Source organism: Lutra lutra, chromosome 2 (assembly GCF_902655055.1).
Source record: "Lutra lutra chromosome 2, mLutLut1.2, whole genome shotgun sequence".
Lineage (NCBI taxonomy): Eukaryota > Metazoa > Chordata > Mammalia > Carnivora > Mustelidae > Lutra > Lutra lutra.
Window position 1 is genome coordinate 184,197,684 of NC_062279.1, and position 15,533 is coordinate 184,213,216.

The 15,533-nt window shown below is 39.2% G+C and overlaps 1 protein-coding gene across 1 annotated transcript in view; it reads right to left on the reverse strand.

The window, feature by feature from the left end:
- Positions 1-15,533, reverse strand: part of SCFD2 (sec1 family domain containing 2) — a 433,371-nt gene that overhangs the window by 240,519 nt on the left and 177,319 nt on the right. The window contains exon 5 of the mRNA XM_047719274.1: positions 7,513-7,762. Coding sequence (XP_047575230.1) covers positions 7,513-7,762 — 250 coding nt within the window. The remainder of the gene's footprint in view (positions 1-7,512; positions 7,763-15,533) is intronic.

Here is a 15,533-nt window from a genome sequence, read left to right on the forward strand (position 1 = left end):
GCAGGCAGAGAGAGAGGAGGAAGCAGGCTCCCTGCTGAGCAGAAAGCCCGATGTGGGACTCGAACCCAGGACCTGGGATCATGACCTGAGCCGAAGGCAGCGGCTTAACCCACTGAGCCACCCAGGCACCCCGCATTTTATGTTTTTGATATCACATCTAACATCTTTTTATCTTGAATATCCCTTAACTGATTTTACCTTGAGTATCTCTTAACTAATCATTATGATCATTATTTTTATTATCATTTATATTTACTGTTTTTGCCTTTCAATCTTCATACTAGCTTTTTGGTGTGAGCATATTTAGGAGTAAAAATTGGCAACCCCCAGATGCACCTTTTTCAGCCGCATCACTCTATCTCTCCTATTTCATCCATAGCTGCATGTTCAAGAAGACTATTCTTGTATTCTATGTACTCCATTTCTTCTTTTCATGATTGAGAAATTTACACCTCATGTAATGTGCAATTATTAAGAATCAGCAACAATTAATCCCCACCTGTAACATTAACAATTGTTACTATTGATATCACGTGCAGACACAAAAATCAGTGATATGAACATTATGTCTTACACATTTGTGCACACATAAATACCAATGCAAGAATATCTGTTCCAGTGTCTTATTTAAGAATGATTGTTTTTATGATGTGACATGGAAAAATTAAGTACTTGAGAAAGTAATTTGCAGTGATCCCTTAATATGTTAACAAAATTGCTTACCTAGTTAGCTACCTTAATAGGCAGGTCTAAGTATCTTTCTACATAGCTTGTGATATATTTTAAATATGAAATAAATATTTTAAACTTCACTTGATATAGCTGTTTTGTAATATGTGCTGTGGTTAACTATTTTAATATGTTGGACAGTAAAACTAAATGTAACAGTTCCAACATTTCTCATGGGAGAGATTTAGGGCAGACATATGTTCTTCATCAGAGTTTCCAGCAGAAATCTTAGAAATCAAGGGGAAAAAAAGACCTTATTATACGAAACTCTATTGCAAACCATAATGGAAAACAACAGTCTTCAAGTTGTTTTTGTTTTGTTTTGTTCTGGCCATCCTGAAACAAAAAAATCTGAAACATTAGAAATGGAGGTATATTCCTTAATGAAAAGTCCAATATTGGAATGCCACAAGAACTGAAAATCCATAAATCAGAACCGAGAAATAAGGTAGAATCCTTTCTAAAATAAATTCTACCCTACTTCCTGGACTCCTCCAGCTGAGTTGGTGGATTCCGTAATCATAGTTTTGTACACTGTCACCTACCGTAATGAGCTAGAGTTCTCATTCAAGTGTGGGTAACATGAAGGTTGGTAATGAGTTTTTAGGAGCAGTCTTTCAGTTACCACAGCAACAGCCTACTCATTTCCAAGCCAGGAGGGATATTTAAGGTCTAAGGAACAACTTCTCAAGGGAAAGAGTTTTGAAATTTTGAAAACTGTTTTTCAATTGGAATAGTGCCCTCAGGAGTAATAATCTACAGAAATGCAGTCTGAAATCTGATTAATTACTGAGGCAAACCTGTGAGATGAGGAAAGAATGCAGAGGTGATACAGTAAAGGAAGCATATGGGGAGAACTTCTTATTGGATCCTCATCTTTCACAATTTTCTGTTTGGAAGTACTTCATATTTTACTAAGAAGACTGACTTTCTACAAGGCTGGGAAAAGTACTCAGCCAACTATAAAAAATGCTTTGTTTGAAAGACATATCTCTACTAACATAATAAAATATCTATGCCTTGTGGTAACACAGATGAGAGTGTTTATAATAAAGTGGCAGACGTGAATAGCAATAATAATTTTATACGGTCTATGTTTACCTGAGCTTTTCAAAAGAGGAAATCTTGCATAAATCATTGCAACAAGATTTTTACTGTTGTCTGTAGAATGTGGCTTTGTTTCACTACAGATAAGGGCACAAAAGTGTTTTCCATGTGGGAAGTAGACCTGAAAGTACCATGATGTCCCTTCCACAACCCACTGAAAGATAAATTCTCAACAGCTCCCTCATTCAGGGTTGATGCAGAGACCCTCCTCTACTAGGTTTCCTCTAGGGGATGCAAGGGAACTAGCTGAAAGCTCACCAGACTGTTTATCTTCCCAGTGTCCTTAAGAACAGTGCTTTCCCAATGGACCTGCCTTGCTCATTTGTTATAAGTGATTGATCTTAGAAAGGGTATTAGACAAGTGAGAAAGGATAGAGGGGGAGGAAAAAAAAAAAGCTTAGGAAACAAGATCCCTTAAAATGAAACTTTAACAAAGTTGAAGATGATTTAAAAAATCATGGTCCATCATGAAGACAATGTATGCATTTTACCCAAATCAATGTGAAGTTCTGATCATTCCAGTTAGAGGAACAGGGATCCTGACATTATTTTATACAAAAGTACTGGATTTTACGGGGCAAAGGAAGCACAACTATACATCTAGAGAGAAAAATACTATCTTCACACGAGAATGAACTTAAATGGCTTACTCAAGATGGCGCAACTACTAAGATCTAGAGTCAGAACTAAAACCCAATCACACAACTCTTAATCCTGTGCTGAGAACCTTTATATTCCACTACCACTGCCCCTAGGGGTTCTGTGCTTCAAGAGCTTGGAATAATGCCAGGTATGTAGACATATTCAACAAATATTGATAGATTGAGAATATTTGTGATATGTCCAGTGATACTAGCACACAATAGCACATTACTTCAGTATATATTGTAAAAGAAACTTCAGTATTATAACTGTGGATTAAAGTACCTTGGGCATCGCTCCACCTCATAGTATATTATCTTCCCTTATAACATTCCCTACCAAGGAAACCTAAAATGATAACTGCAGCAAGTACAAGTTTTTTGTTGGTTTTTTTTTTTTTTTTTTTTTACTTACTGTCCATTTCACCTTCTTTCTTCTAACAGAACTGACTTTAGTCATGACAAACAGATGCCCAGTTAAAAATACTCTAGTCCATGAGACTATGGACTCTGAAAAACAATCTGAGGGGTTTGAAGCAGCGGGGGGTGGGAGGTTGGGGGAACCAGGTGGTGGGTATTGGAGAGGGCACGGATTGCATGGAGCACTGGGTGTAGTGCAAAAACAAGGAATACTGTTATGCTGGAAAAAAAAATAAAATTATAAAAAAAAATACTCTAGGAGCCAGAGGTGGTCATGAAACCCAGTTCTAGCCAATGATACAAGTAGGACAGGAGAAATGTTATTGTATTCCTTAATATGAAAAAGGACAGCCTCTGTTAATACATGCCTCTTACCTTCAACCGTTTTCTTTTATTGTTGACGCAAGGTCATAATAAGTCAAAAAGGGGTGACCAACTCATGACCATGATGACAGACCCAGAAAAAAAGTGAAGGAAGGAAGGGAGGAAGGATGGAAGGAAGGAAAGAAGGAAGGAAGGAAGGAAGGAAGGAAGGAAGGAAGGAAGGAAGGAAGGAAGGAGTCAGGAAGAACATGAGTTCTGCTGCCTGTCACTGAACTTCCTGCTGAGAAAAAAATAAATCCCTATTTGTTAAACTAATCTGGTAAGTTTCCCACTTGGAGGATAAACATCATAAGATCATAATAAAGATCTGTGTAAACTTTATTTTTTTTAAGTTTTTTTTTTATTTATTTATTCGACACAGAGAGATCACAAATAGGCAGAGAGAGGCAGGCAGAGGGAGAAAGGGGGAAGCAGGCTCCCTGTTGAGCAGAGAGCCTGATGTGGGGCTCGATCCCAGGACCCTGAGATCATGACCTGAGCTGAAAGCAGAGGCTTAAACCATTGAACCACCCAGGCGCCCCAGAAGATTACTTACGTACATTGTATATGGATTGGAAATGAATGCACACATATAACATCATTTTAGTTTTAGTAAAATCATTGAGCAGTCAATATGGCACTTACGTTTACTATCGAGGTTCGAAGATGGATGGTAGGCTAACACACACTGCTCGGAAATGACAGAGCCAGGACTTTTGAATTAAGGATTTTTACATCTAAGCTCTCTCCTTTATCTGATACACCTCCCTGTATGATGATGTTCCAAGTTTACACAGATCTTTAAAGTTAGAATTTTGACTTCATTCTCTGAAGAAAGTTCAAATGGTTTTCCTTTGTTTGCTCTTGTGAAAGCTAGGCAAACACTAATATATACAGAAACTGATTATCTCTTTGAACTAACAAGACTGAGAAAGAACAGTAAATGACATTTTTAGGCTGTACCAAGTTTCTTTTTACAACTCCCATCCCTGACACCCAGGGAGCTAGCCCTTGTTATTTTGTGTGAATAGAAAAGAGAGTTATTGCCCACTGTCCTCCCTAAAAGTAGCCATCAAAAGGAAAAAAGTATGCTGCCATTGACCATGCTTAAGTTTTGGTATGTTTTGCCAATTACAATTTCTCATTGTGCTTTCCATAAAAGTGAAGAAGAACAGGGAGAAATGAAAGAAATGGCCAAAAGTAAATTACATATTTAACATATAAGAAGAAAATATGAATTTTAAACACAGGGCAATTATTGTCAAGAGATATCATTGAAATAAGAAGAATTTAAGTTTGCCATTCCTGTTTTAAAAAGCTAGATAACCAACAGATTTAAATGACTAGAAATAATATTTTAATTTCTTAATAGCAATGCAGAAACAAAGAGAATACGTGCACAAAAATAGGAAGGCATGGGGAAACACCTATAAGTAGCTATTACAGACAGAGTAAAAAGAACAGGTGGGACCAACAGTATTAACCAAATATTAATTCACTGTCTGTGAAATAAGAACATGATGGAATGGCTGAGCAAGCATGTCATAAAACAGTAAGCGTAGCAAGCATCAGTTATAAAATATAATAAATGCAATGGTGATGGAAGTGAGCTGGTAGCAGGTTTAGAATCTCTTGTTTAAAGACCTGGACTCCAGACCCAGAACACCTGGGTCCAAATTCTGATCCTTTCACTTTTGGGTGATGATCACATGCTTGGGTTTTCAGTAGGAAAAAAAGTATTGTTTTCTTGATTCTATTAAGATTAATAAAATTATAATAGAAAAAGTGGAGGTTTACTGATTAATAGCTTGCTTTCAATAATAGTTTAAAACCAAATTTCATCAGCCCCAAATTGTGCACACGCCATAAAAGAAATTCTGCCACCCAGTAACAAGTCAGCCAAGACTAGAAACTGGAATAACGTAAACCCAACACTGTGTCCAAGTTCACGGTAAAGCCAGGTTAATTTAGTTCACGACTGGCCAAGCTTTTGGAAGGCAATTTGGAAGGCGATTCAATTCTTTCAGTATATAATGGAATAGCCCACCTTGTTCTACAAGATTGAGTCACTGCCACCCCAAAACCATCCTAGTGCTTTTTTTTTTTTAAACCATTTTATTTATTTGACAGAGATCACAAGTAGGCAGAGCGGCAGGTAGAGAGAGAGAGGAAGGAAAGCAGGCTCCCCGCTGAGTGGAGAGCCCGATGCGGGGCTCGATCCCAGGACCCTAAGATCATGACCTGAGCCGAAGGCAGAGGCTTTAATCCACTGAGCCACCCAGGTGCCCCCATCCTAGTGCTTTTTGTCTTGAGATATAAAGTTATCTCCGCAACTAATCATAAACATAAACCCTACTTCTCAGAACATTTGACTTTCCAACGTACTTAGTAGGGGTATGTCTGTGGCCAAGTAAAAGCCTATCTTCAGAAATAAAGTCCTTTTGATGTCCATAGAAGTGGAGCGACACATAGGTATTCCACTGGCTAAGTTCTCTTACACCACATTTAAGTAGCGCCTCTTACCCACCCTATTTAAACTGTACATCCAAAGTTAACGTAGGTAGGAATGTATATTTCATATTACAAAATAAGATGTCTCTAAAAATTTTAAATATACTAACATTTCTAAAAATCCTTATTTTTACGCTTCATTTGCTAAACTTACTAATTTCCTTACATCAACATGAATGTACAGAAGTGTTTTTAAATGTGAAATCACATTTAAAAGGAAGAGAATGCAATATCCTAAGCAATCATAAACAGAGAAAGTAATAAAGAGTGAAATGCTGGGTCAATAAACACCTTGAGCGAGTATTAAATGAATACTCTCCCAGCATGATTTCAATTCCCAAAATAATACAGTAACACACTAACGTTACAGAAGAGCCATCCAAAGAACCTGAGCTAAAACAAACCATCTTTGTTGTCTGTTTCTGAAATTATGCATTTTAAGAATAACTTCCAATTAAATTCTCCTGGCATTCAAATTGACTTTGAATCAAATTACTGTTCAGAGTGCTGCATAAACCATATGAAACCTTTCTAAGTCAATATTCATTTATAGCGAAACAAACACACATAGTCACATACAGAGCTGTAACTTCATGAAATGAGAGCAAATTCCACAAGTTTTCCTTAAGTAGATTTTAAGTTGGCAAAGAGGGTCTATGCTCAGCAAGGAAATATTTCATTTTTGTGGAAACTTCCTTCAGTTTTCACCTCGTCAGGGCTTCATTTTCCATAATCAAACATAGGAATGGTCAGCCGTGGGCACGAAGGCCAGCACCATGCATGGGCCACTGCAGAGGACAGGACACAGCCTCTTTCGGAGCGGTCTGGACGCTCCCCTCAGTGAGGCACGACAGTGACAGGAGGAGGAGTTGGGAAATACATAATGCGCCTCAGAGGGGCCTTCCTGACTGGAGAGGTCTGCATATACTCCCACACACACACACGTTCATCAATGAACGGAAATAGGTATGTTTTTAGACTATTTCAATTTTGTGTGTAAGCTTTAACAATTTCCACTCTTAAACCGATCCAGGCTCCATCCATCCTAATGGAAACAGACTTCATACAGTATAGAAATAATATTGAGTTTGATAAGAAAAACACAAATGAATGTCTCTATGAGTTACATAACAGTTCTTACTAAAAGTAAAAATGGCTAGAGTGTATGATATTTAACTATATATTTTTCCTGATTCAGCACAGCCTCCTTTACTGGGATGTTTTTCAATATTATTTGGGATACTACCAATTAATGCAGATTCAAAATGAAATATGAGAAGTAAAAAGTATGAAAGTACTTCTGAAAATTGCAATTTTCGATTGTATGACATTGCACAACATCTTAGGGAAACAGTTTTGTGTGTGTGTGTGTGTGTGTGTGTGTGTGTTAAGTTTGAAATGACAATCTCCAAGAAAATATGTCAACAGAAACCCTTTGAATAGGTTGCATGTTTTATTTTTTTCTTAAAGATACTGCACCCTGTGAAAATCTTGCTATTTTAACGAGGATCTAAAAATAGGAGCTGTGACAGGCAATTAGAAGACAATTTCACTACAGCTGGAAAAAAATACTACAGTGAAAACCTCTAATCCTAATGGCTAGCTAGCATTCACCAGGCCTCATAAAATTCCAAACAACTCCAATGATGATGGTTTCATCCTCTTCCTAAAATGCCTTTATTTTTAAACGCTTTTCTGTATCAGTGATGTTTGTGTCCTGTATTCTTTATTAAACACTCACCTGTGATTTTTTGTAGCAGAGGTGACAATTCAGACTCTTCACAGAAGACCTGAGCCAATGCTTTCTTCACGTTTTCCTCAGCTTCCCCCAGGTCTTTGTCCGCTGTGAACTCACCACTGATGGAATAAATATATATCAGGAGGACCAACAGCTCTTCCGGGCTATAGTCATCATTGGTCCTCTGGTCCAAAGGTTTAATCATGGGCAGCAACTGATTTAACACAACAGACATTGTTGACTCCCCAATGCTCTGGAATAAAAGGTGGGAATATGAAAATATGTCATTCTTATACAAAGATGTAATTAGTACCCAGTATCAGTCCAAAGATGGCTTGCAAACAAGTTTGTGATGGTCACTGACTAGATTGCTTTTTATTTGTCTGCTTATTTGCTTTTTATTTGTCTGTTTCTTGTCCTGGAGAGGATGCTCCAAGAAATTTGACATCAGATTGATTGGTATGATGCAGCTTATAACACAGCTAGGGAAGTGACAGGTCCTTTTTTTTTTTTTTTAATTAATTTTTTATTTTTTCAGCATAACAGTATTCATTATTTTTGCACCACACCCAGTGCTCCATGCAATCCGTGCCCTCTACAATACCCACCACCTGGTGCCCCCAACCTCCCACCCCCCACCCCTTCAAAATTCTCAGATCGTTTTTCAGAGTGACAGGTCCTTTTATGTTATCTTACATACTGGTTACACAAGGAAGAATCCACTAGTTTTAAAAGTGTTAAGTACTTTAGGTACCAAAAATTTTAAAATTCAAAATAAAAAATGTATTTTTAAAGCAAATATGATTAAAAATAAAAACATGTCAAAATCTGTATATCCAAACAAATGCTGACATTCTTTCAGAGGAATTAACCTTGAATTTTACAGTATTTTAAAAAATATTCTCCATGTTGGCAAATATTAGAATAGGTTTTTTTATTCCAAAATCAAAGTTTATTTTTGCTTTCATTTTTTTCTTATTTTAATTCCAATAAAGTTAGCACACAGTGTTATATTAGTTTCAGGTGTACAATATAGTGATTCAACAATTCTATACATTACTCAGTGCTCCTGGGAAATGTACTCTTCCCTCGTGGGAAATGTACTCTTAATTCTCTTCACCTATTTCACCCATCACCCGACACATCTCCCCTCCGGTAACCATCTGTTCTCTATAGTAAAGTGTCTGTTTTTTTGTTTTGTCTCTTCTTTCTTTGTTCATTTGTTTTGTTTCTTAAATTCCACATATGAGTAAAATCATGTGGCATTTTGTCTTTCTCTAACTGAATTATTTCACTTAGCATTATACTCTCTAGGTCCAACCATGTTGTTTCGAATGGCAAGATTTGATTTTTTTTATGGCTGAGTAATATTCCCTTGTATATACATACTACTTCTTTATTCATTCTTTTATTAATGGACACTTGGTCTGTTTCCATAATTTAAGTACTGTAAATAATGCTGCAATAAACATAAGCATGCATATATCCTTTCAATTAGTGTTTTTGCATTCTTTGGGTCAATACCCAGGGGTGCGATTACTGAATCATAGGATTTTTAATTTTATTTTATTTTTAACAATTTTATTTATATTTATTTCACACACACACACACACACACAGCACAAGCAGGAGGAGCAGCAGAGCAGGGAGACCAATGTGGGACTCAATCCCAGGACCCTGAGATTATGACCTGAACTGAAGGCAGCCGCTTAACTGATGAGGCACCCAGGCACCCCAGCACCCCAAGAATCATAGGATTTTTTTTATAACAATCAACAGTCATTTCCTGCTAAACCTGGTGAGTAGAATATGGGATCAAACTGGGCAATGTCACTTAGGGTTCAAGATATCTTTGGGTGAATCTGAAGGTAATTCACTTTAAAACAAGACATTTTTTTCTCCTTTTAGCTCTTCCACTAATTTTATCAGTGATATTTAGCAGAGATTTTCAAAATTCCTTGCACACGATAACAGCCTTGCATTTCTGGAGTAACCACATAGCTCCTAAGTAACTATACTACGTCTCGTGCAAATTCTGAGATTTTTTCATGAACACATAAATCCCTATTATAAATAATGTGCTTTATTTCACTTATAAAATAATCTAATAAAATAAAACACAACTATTTGTATTTATACTAAAATCACGGGCCAAATGATCACAACTTGTAATGTTCATGTCATTCATTCGGAAGGGTTCGTTGAGGATCTGCTATATTCCAGGTATTATTCTGGGTTGAGGTATACAGCAATGAACAAAACACATCCCTTGCTGCCGTAGAGTTTATATTCTTCTTGGGCAAAACAGACAATTAAAAAGCTAAAGGTGTAAAATATACAGAATACCAGACGGTGGTAAGGGTGATGAAGAATAAAGCAGGAAAGAAGGAAGATGGGATTTCAGTGTATGTGTGTGCTTACGTATATCAAAATACACTATTTTAAAGAGGAAAGGCCAGGTTAAGAAGGGAGCACTGGAATTTAGAAAATGGCCTATAGAAATGCTCTCTTTGAATGAAGTTGATGGCAAGCAGCTGGATGTGATTCAGTATTGAGATGACCACCCCAAAAGGAACTTTCTAGTCAAGTCAGTTCCACACCTGGAAAAATTTGGACATCTCATCTCAAGGTTAAGGCTCATTATTATTTTATGTGGTACACGAAAAACAGCTGTTACCATATATTTCCACTAAAAATCTTGGATGTTCACAATGCACGAAACAAAAACAAAATGGTGAGTCTCTGGAATGAATAGATACAGATGGAAAAGAACAGGACGATGTTACTGTTCCATGGTGACAAGACACAATTAACCCAGTGTAAACACACCCACTTCTCAAAAGAAATGGTTGAAACCTTCGAAGGCATCCTAGGTCTGTCCTACAGCCTCAGGAGTTTCTGGAGACAAACATTCACATATTCTCTGCTTTACAAGCTGCCAAGAGCAATTTAAAATAAAGGAGCTGTGTAGCTAGCCTATTAGAAGTTGGCACTGTGGGGGCCACAGCTTTCATTTTTTCCTTTTTACCCTATCGCCAACATTTTGGATAACATTAAGCAGACTCCTTCATTGCTTCATTATATCCCATGTCTGAAAAGCAGGTATATGCTTCAAGTATCTATCCTATCAGAGCCTTAGGATTCTCTTCCCAGAGCAAAAGGATTTTTTTAAAAGGTAGTTACACAAAGTAAAACAAGGTAGAATAATCATCATAATCACTTGAAAAGATTCAACCACTAACATCTGGCCATGAGAACATCATTTTCAAGTTGTTGATCTAAGATCCATTGCTGGAGTCTGCTAACACTCTAGCAGACTTCTGTTAGCTAGGTAATGCCTGTGCACATCAATTTATGAAATTACTTTCTAATCTGCTTAAAACATTCCCAAAAGCTAATTATAGATCTGAATACAAAGCAAAGAATACTGATCAGTCTTAAAGAGGCATGAGATATGGTGGAAATAAAAAGACTCCATTTCAAATACCCAGATTCCAAACCTGACTGTATCGGTAAGTCTCCTTAACCTTGTAGGATACCAATAAATTCTCAGGATCTCTTTATCTCTAAAATGGCATGATCAACTACAAAATGGCTCAGTTCTTAAGCCATATTTATGTGAACATCTCCGTTTTCACTTTCTTCTCTCTTTTTTTTTTTAAACATTATGTTGGTGATAGCAGGCAGTGAATCACATTTCATTGTTGGCTACACAGAAAAATATAAAAGCTCAAAAGACAAGCTTTACTGAAGAACCAAATGTAGATACAGAAATATCATAGATACATGTGTGACATGGACTGATACACATATATCTATTTCCCAGTTCTGCCACCGAGAAAATCTAGAAGTAATGACACCCTGGTATCAGCGAGCACACCCAGTGGTCAGATTGTGGTTTCTAATGTTATTCTCAAATAACAGGGATCAGGGATCCTCGGAGAAATGGCTGATTCTAGGGATGGGCAGCGAAAATACAAGAAGAACTTGAAAGATCTTGTTGTGCCTGAAAGTAAGGAAGTCCTTAAAAAACAAAGGGATGGTGCATGTCAAAAGGACACAGGAGACAACTGGAAGGCCTCCCAGTGGCCAAAGCTGAAGCAATTTGGGTAAGAAAACAAAGTAGTAATGGATTATAACCCCGAGTACAAAAAAATACGATTTGTTCCATACTGATCTAAATAAGTGATTGCATAAATAATAATAGATATATAGATAGATAGATAAATGTAGGAGAAGAGATACATGTTCCTTACAGAAGAATTCCAAATTAACTTATGTAGTTACCGCCCCCTCCAGGAGGTAATCCCCCTACCTCTTGAGTGTGGGCTGCACATAATGACTTGCTTCTAAAAAATTGTGCATAGAAGGAGGAGGGAGGAGAATTATACCTTAGAAGATCAAGGTTAGCATCACCAGTGATAAGATAAATGATATCATGTGTCCCTAATATGCAATGGGAATGGCACTTTGCGTTTGCAGTATTTTTCTCCCAAACCCATAACCGCACAACAAAAGAAGGGCACATGCTGTGATGAGCACTGGGGGTTATACGCGACTAATGAATCATGGAACACTACCTCAAAAACTAATGATGTACTATATACAGTGGCTAACTGAGTGTAATAAAATAAAATTAAACAAACAAACAACAGATAAATCCTAATTAAGGAACATTCTATAAAATGGCTAACTAGTACTCCTCAAAACTGTCAAGTCATGAAAAATGGGGAAAGACTGAAAAACTATCACACATCAGATGAGACTAATGACAAAACGTGATAGGATCCTGGATGATATCTTGGAACAGAGAAAGAGCAAGGGGGTGGGGGGGGGGCGAAGAGGGGGAGACTAGTGAAATCAGAATAAAGTCCAGAGTTTATAGTCAATAGAAATGTACCAATATTGGCTTCTTAGCTTTGACAAATATACTACAGTACTATAAGATTTTCATAATGAGGTGAGAGATATACAGAACTCTCTGTACTATCTTGACAACTTTTCTACATATCTAAAAATAATCTAAAATGAAACATTTTTTGGCAAGAGGAGAGGAGGGGAGGGGAAGGGAGAGAAAGGGAAGTTGAGGGAAGGGAAGATAATAAGAGACAAATTCAAGTACTTTTGGATCTCCAGACTCAAAATTCTGTCAGAATGAAAATTTCAGGAAAGACAATTTCAGCTGAGTATAAGAATTCCTCAGAAAGAGGAATCAAGGGCGCCTGGGTGGCTCAGTGGGTTAAGCCGCTGCCTTCGGCTCAGGTCATGATCTCAGGGTCCTGGGATCGAGTCCCGCATCGGGCTCTCTGCTCGGCAGGGAGCCTGCTTCCCTCTCTCTCTCTCTGCATGCCTCTCTGTCTACTTGTGATCTCTCTCTGTCAAATCAATAAATAAAATCTTTAAAAAAAAAAAAAAAAAGAGGAACCAAAGTAAGGGACTGACTTGGGAAGCAATGAACCTCCCATCAGTGGCAAAGGGAGGTAGGGAGATCGTCTGGCACGGATGAACGAGAGGGAATCCTACACACATTGGCTTAGAAGGCCGATTAGATCCTCCTAGTACTATTCGTAAAAGTATGACTCTAGATTGGAGGTATATCCATTTCCGATACTCTCTGCTCTAAGAACGAACTCTCAACAAGAAGAAGGAAGAGATCGGTGAGAACCTAGATTGAAACCTTTTTAAAGCTGAAAGAATGAACTCAGGAGGAATAATAATGAGGTTATTGGAGTAAAATTATATGCCTGGAAACTGGCTGTAGCACTTAGGAGCTGTGTGACCTTGGGCAACTTAAATTAACTTCTCCAAGTCTCAGTTTCCTCACCTGCAAAACGGACAAAATCCCACAAATGTCTGAATATCAAGCAGCCCCTCAGGCACCCATTTTCATATTGATTAGTTAAATGATTAATATTGATTAGTTAGATGATTAGTTAAACTACGTTGTGGTTTAAAATACAGTAATCCCCACCATGGGGCAGTCTTTGTAAGGACCCAAACATAAAAGGACACCCTCTTTTCTGAGGGTTGATTTTGACCTTATATTTGAGGCCGGAGAGCAATAGCTTTCACTCCGTAATGTTGTTCTCAGGATCTAATAACAGAAGTAAATCACAGAGCGTGGTCCTGGCGCATAGCCTCTGATCGATGGAAATGCCTAACACTGATATGGCCTACGGCCCCAGGGGACCGCCGGCCTGCCCAGTAGGGGTGATGAAGAGGACTGGCGGGGAACGAGAAACCTAAGAATAAGAAGTTCATGGTCTCAAAGGAGGGAGGGGCACCCTGCCAGGATTGGATGTGACACCACATCTGGGAACTTCACTGAAAAGTGAGTCAAAGGTTAAAGGCAATATAAACATTATTAAACACTGCCATTAAGAAAGTGCACGCAGAGCAAACCACAGCCGAGGCAAAAAAAAAAAGCTTCTTTATAAAGTACCAGGGATTAAGTTTCTCATTCATTTTGATACAAATGCGCCAACTGGTAGGAGGTGGAAGACCAGAGCTGCGTCTAGAGTGACGGAAACTTTTTTTTTTTTAATTCTGTACTCTGGAGCTCCTGTTATTTTTGAATGAGTCCCCAGTAACGCCATACAAAAGGCTCTCTGTAAAATGCGTGTTGTCTTTAGAAAAGCCATTTGTGGGGGCTGAATTAAAACACCTCTGCGAAGTCAGAGTCAGGCTCTGTGCTGGCTATGTCCGTGGGCCAAGGAGCCAACAGGCCACATTCGTCGTGGCTGCAGAGCAGGCTGGGCTGGCTCCGCACCTGCTCCTCTGGGATGCGGCCGGCAGTCCCTCCGTGAAACCCAAAGCCGCTCTCCCAGGCTGCAGGAGAAGCCGTCTCCGGGGCTCTTCCGCAGTCCAGCTCGGTCACGGGCTACAGGCTCACGGGATGCTGCCAGTGAGGGCCCCCAAGGGAATGCCGAAGGCCCTTCTACCCCAAACATCACTGCCCCCCACTTTGCACTGACACCTGTCACAGGCTTTAGAGTCCCACGATTGAAGCCACTCTGCTTCTTTGGGGGACGGGCGTATACAGGCAAAATGCAAAAATGGAACTTGTGGGATGTGAGAATCGTTTCACTGATGCACCCATGACTTCTTCAACAGATGCTTACTGTGTACATACCAAGTGCGGGCACTGTGCTGTACTCCGCGCATCCCAAGAACAAGGCAAGATACAAATCCAGGAGCTTACAGGTGAGTGGAACAGGAGTGAACAGTAGAGGAGATGCAGTGAGTAAGTGCTTCAGTGGAAGTTCTCATCCACTCTGGAGAGACCGCAGAGGAGCACTGGGTCCCAGAAGGGAAGGTCCCTCAACTGAGCCTTCCGAGATCAACTAGCATCTCAGGGAGGGGCACAGCTCCGAGAAACGGCCAATGGGCGAAGATCCTTCCTTCATTCCCTCAGCAAATTTTAACACCCACTTCCTGAGAGTGTGTAGGTAGAATCATGACCCCCCAAAAAGGCCCACACTCTAATCCCTAGAGCATGTCATAAGCAAATAGGGCAAAAGGGACTTTGCCAAGGTGATTAAGGTTATAGACCTTGCGATAGAGATTAGCCGGCATGATCTGGGCGGGTTCGGTCTACTCACAGGAGTCCCTGAAGCAGAGAACCTTTACGGGCTGTGGTCAGAGGGAGATGCGAAGCTACCAGCTTTGAAGGGGAAGGAAAGGGGCTACAAGCCAAGGAACGCAGGGGCCTCTGGACTGGAAAAGATGTGGAGATGGGTGCTCCCTGAGCCTCCAAAAAGAAATGCAGTGCTGCCAACATCTCCATTTTTTTAAAAAAAGATATTATTTGTTTGAAAGAGAGCAAGCCAGCATATGAGTTATGGGGAGGGGAGGAGGTAAAGGGAGAATCAGAACAGGCTCCACTGAGCAGGGAGCCCGACGCAGGGCTCGATCTCAGGACCCTGACCTCATGACCTGAGCCAAAGGCAGACGCTTAACCGACTGAGCCACCCAAGCACCCTGCCAACTCTTCCATTTTTGTCTCATGAGACTGGTGTTAGACT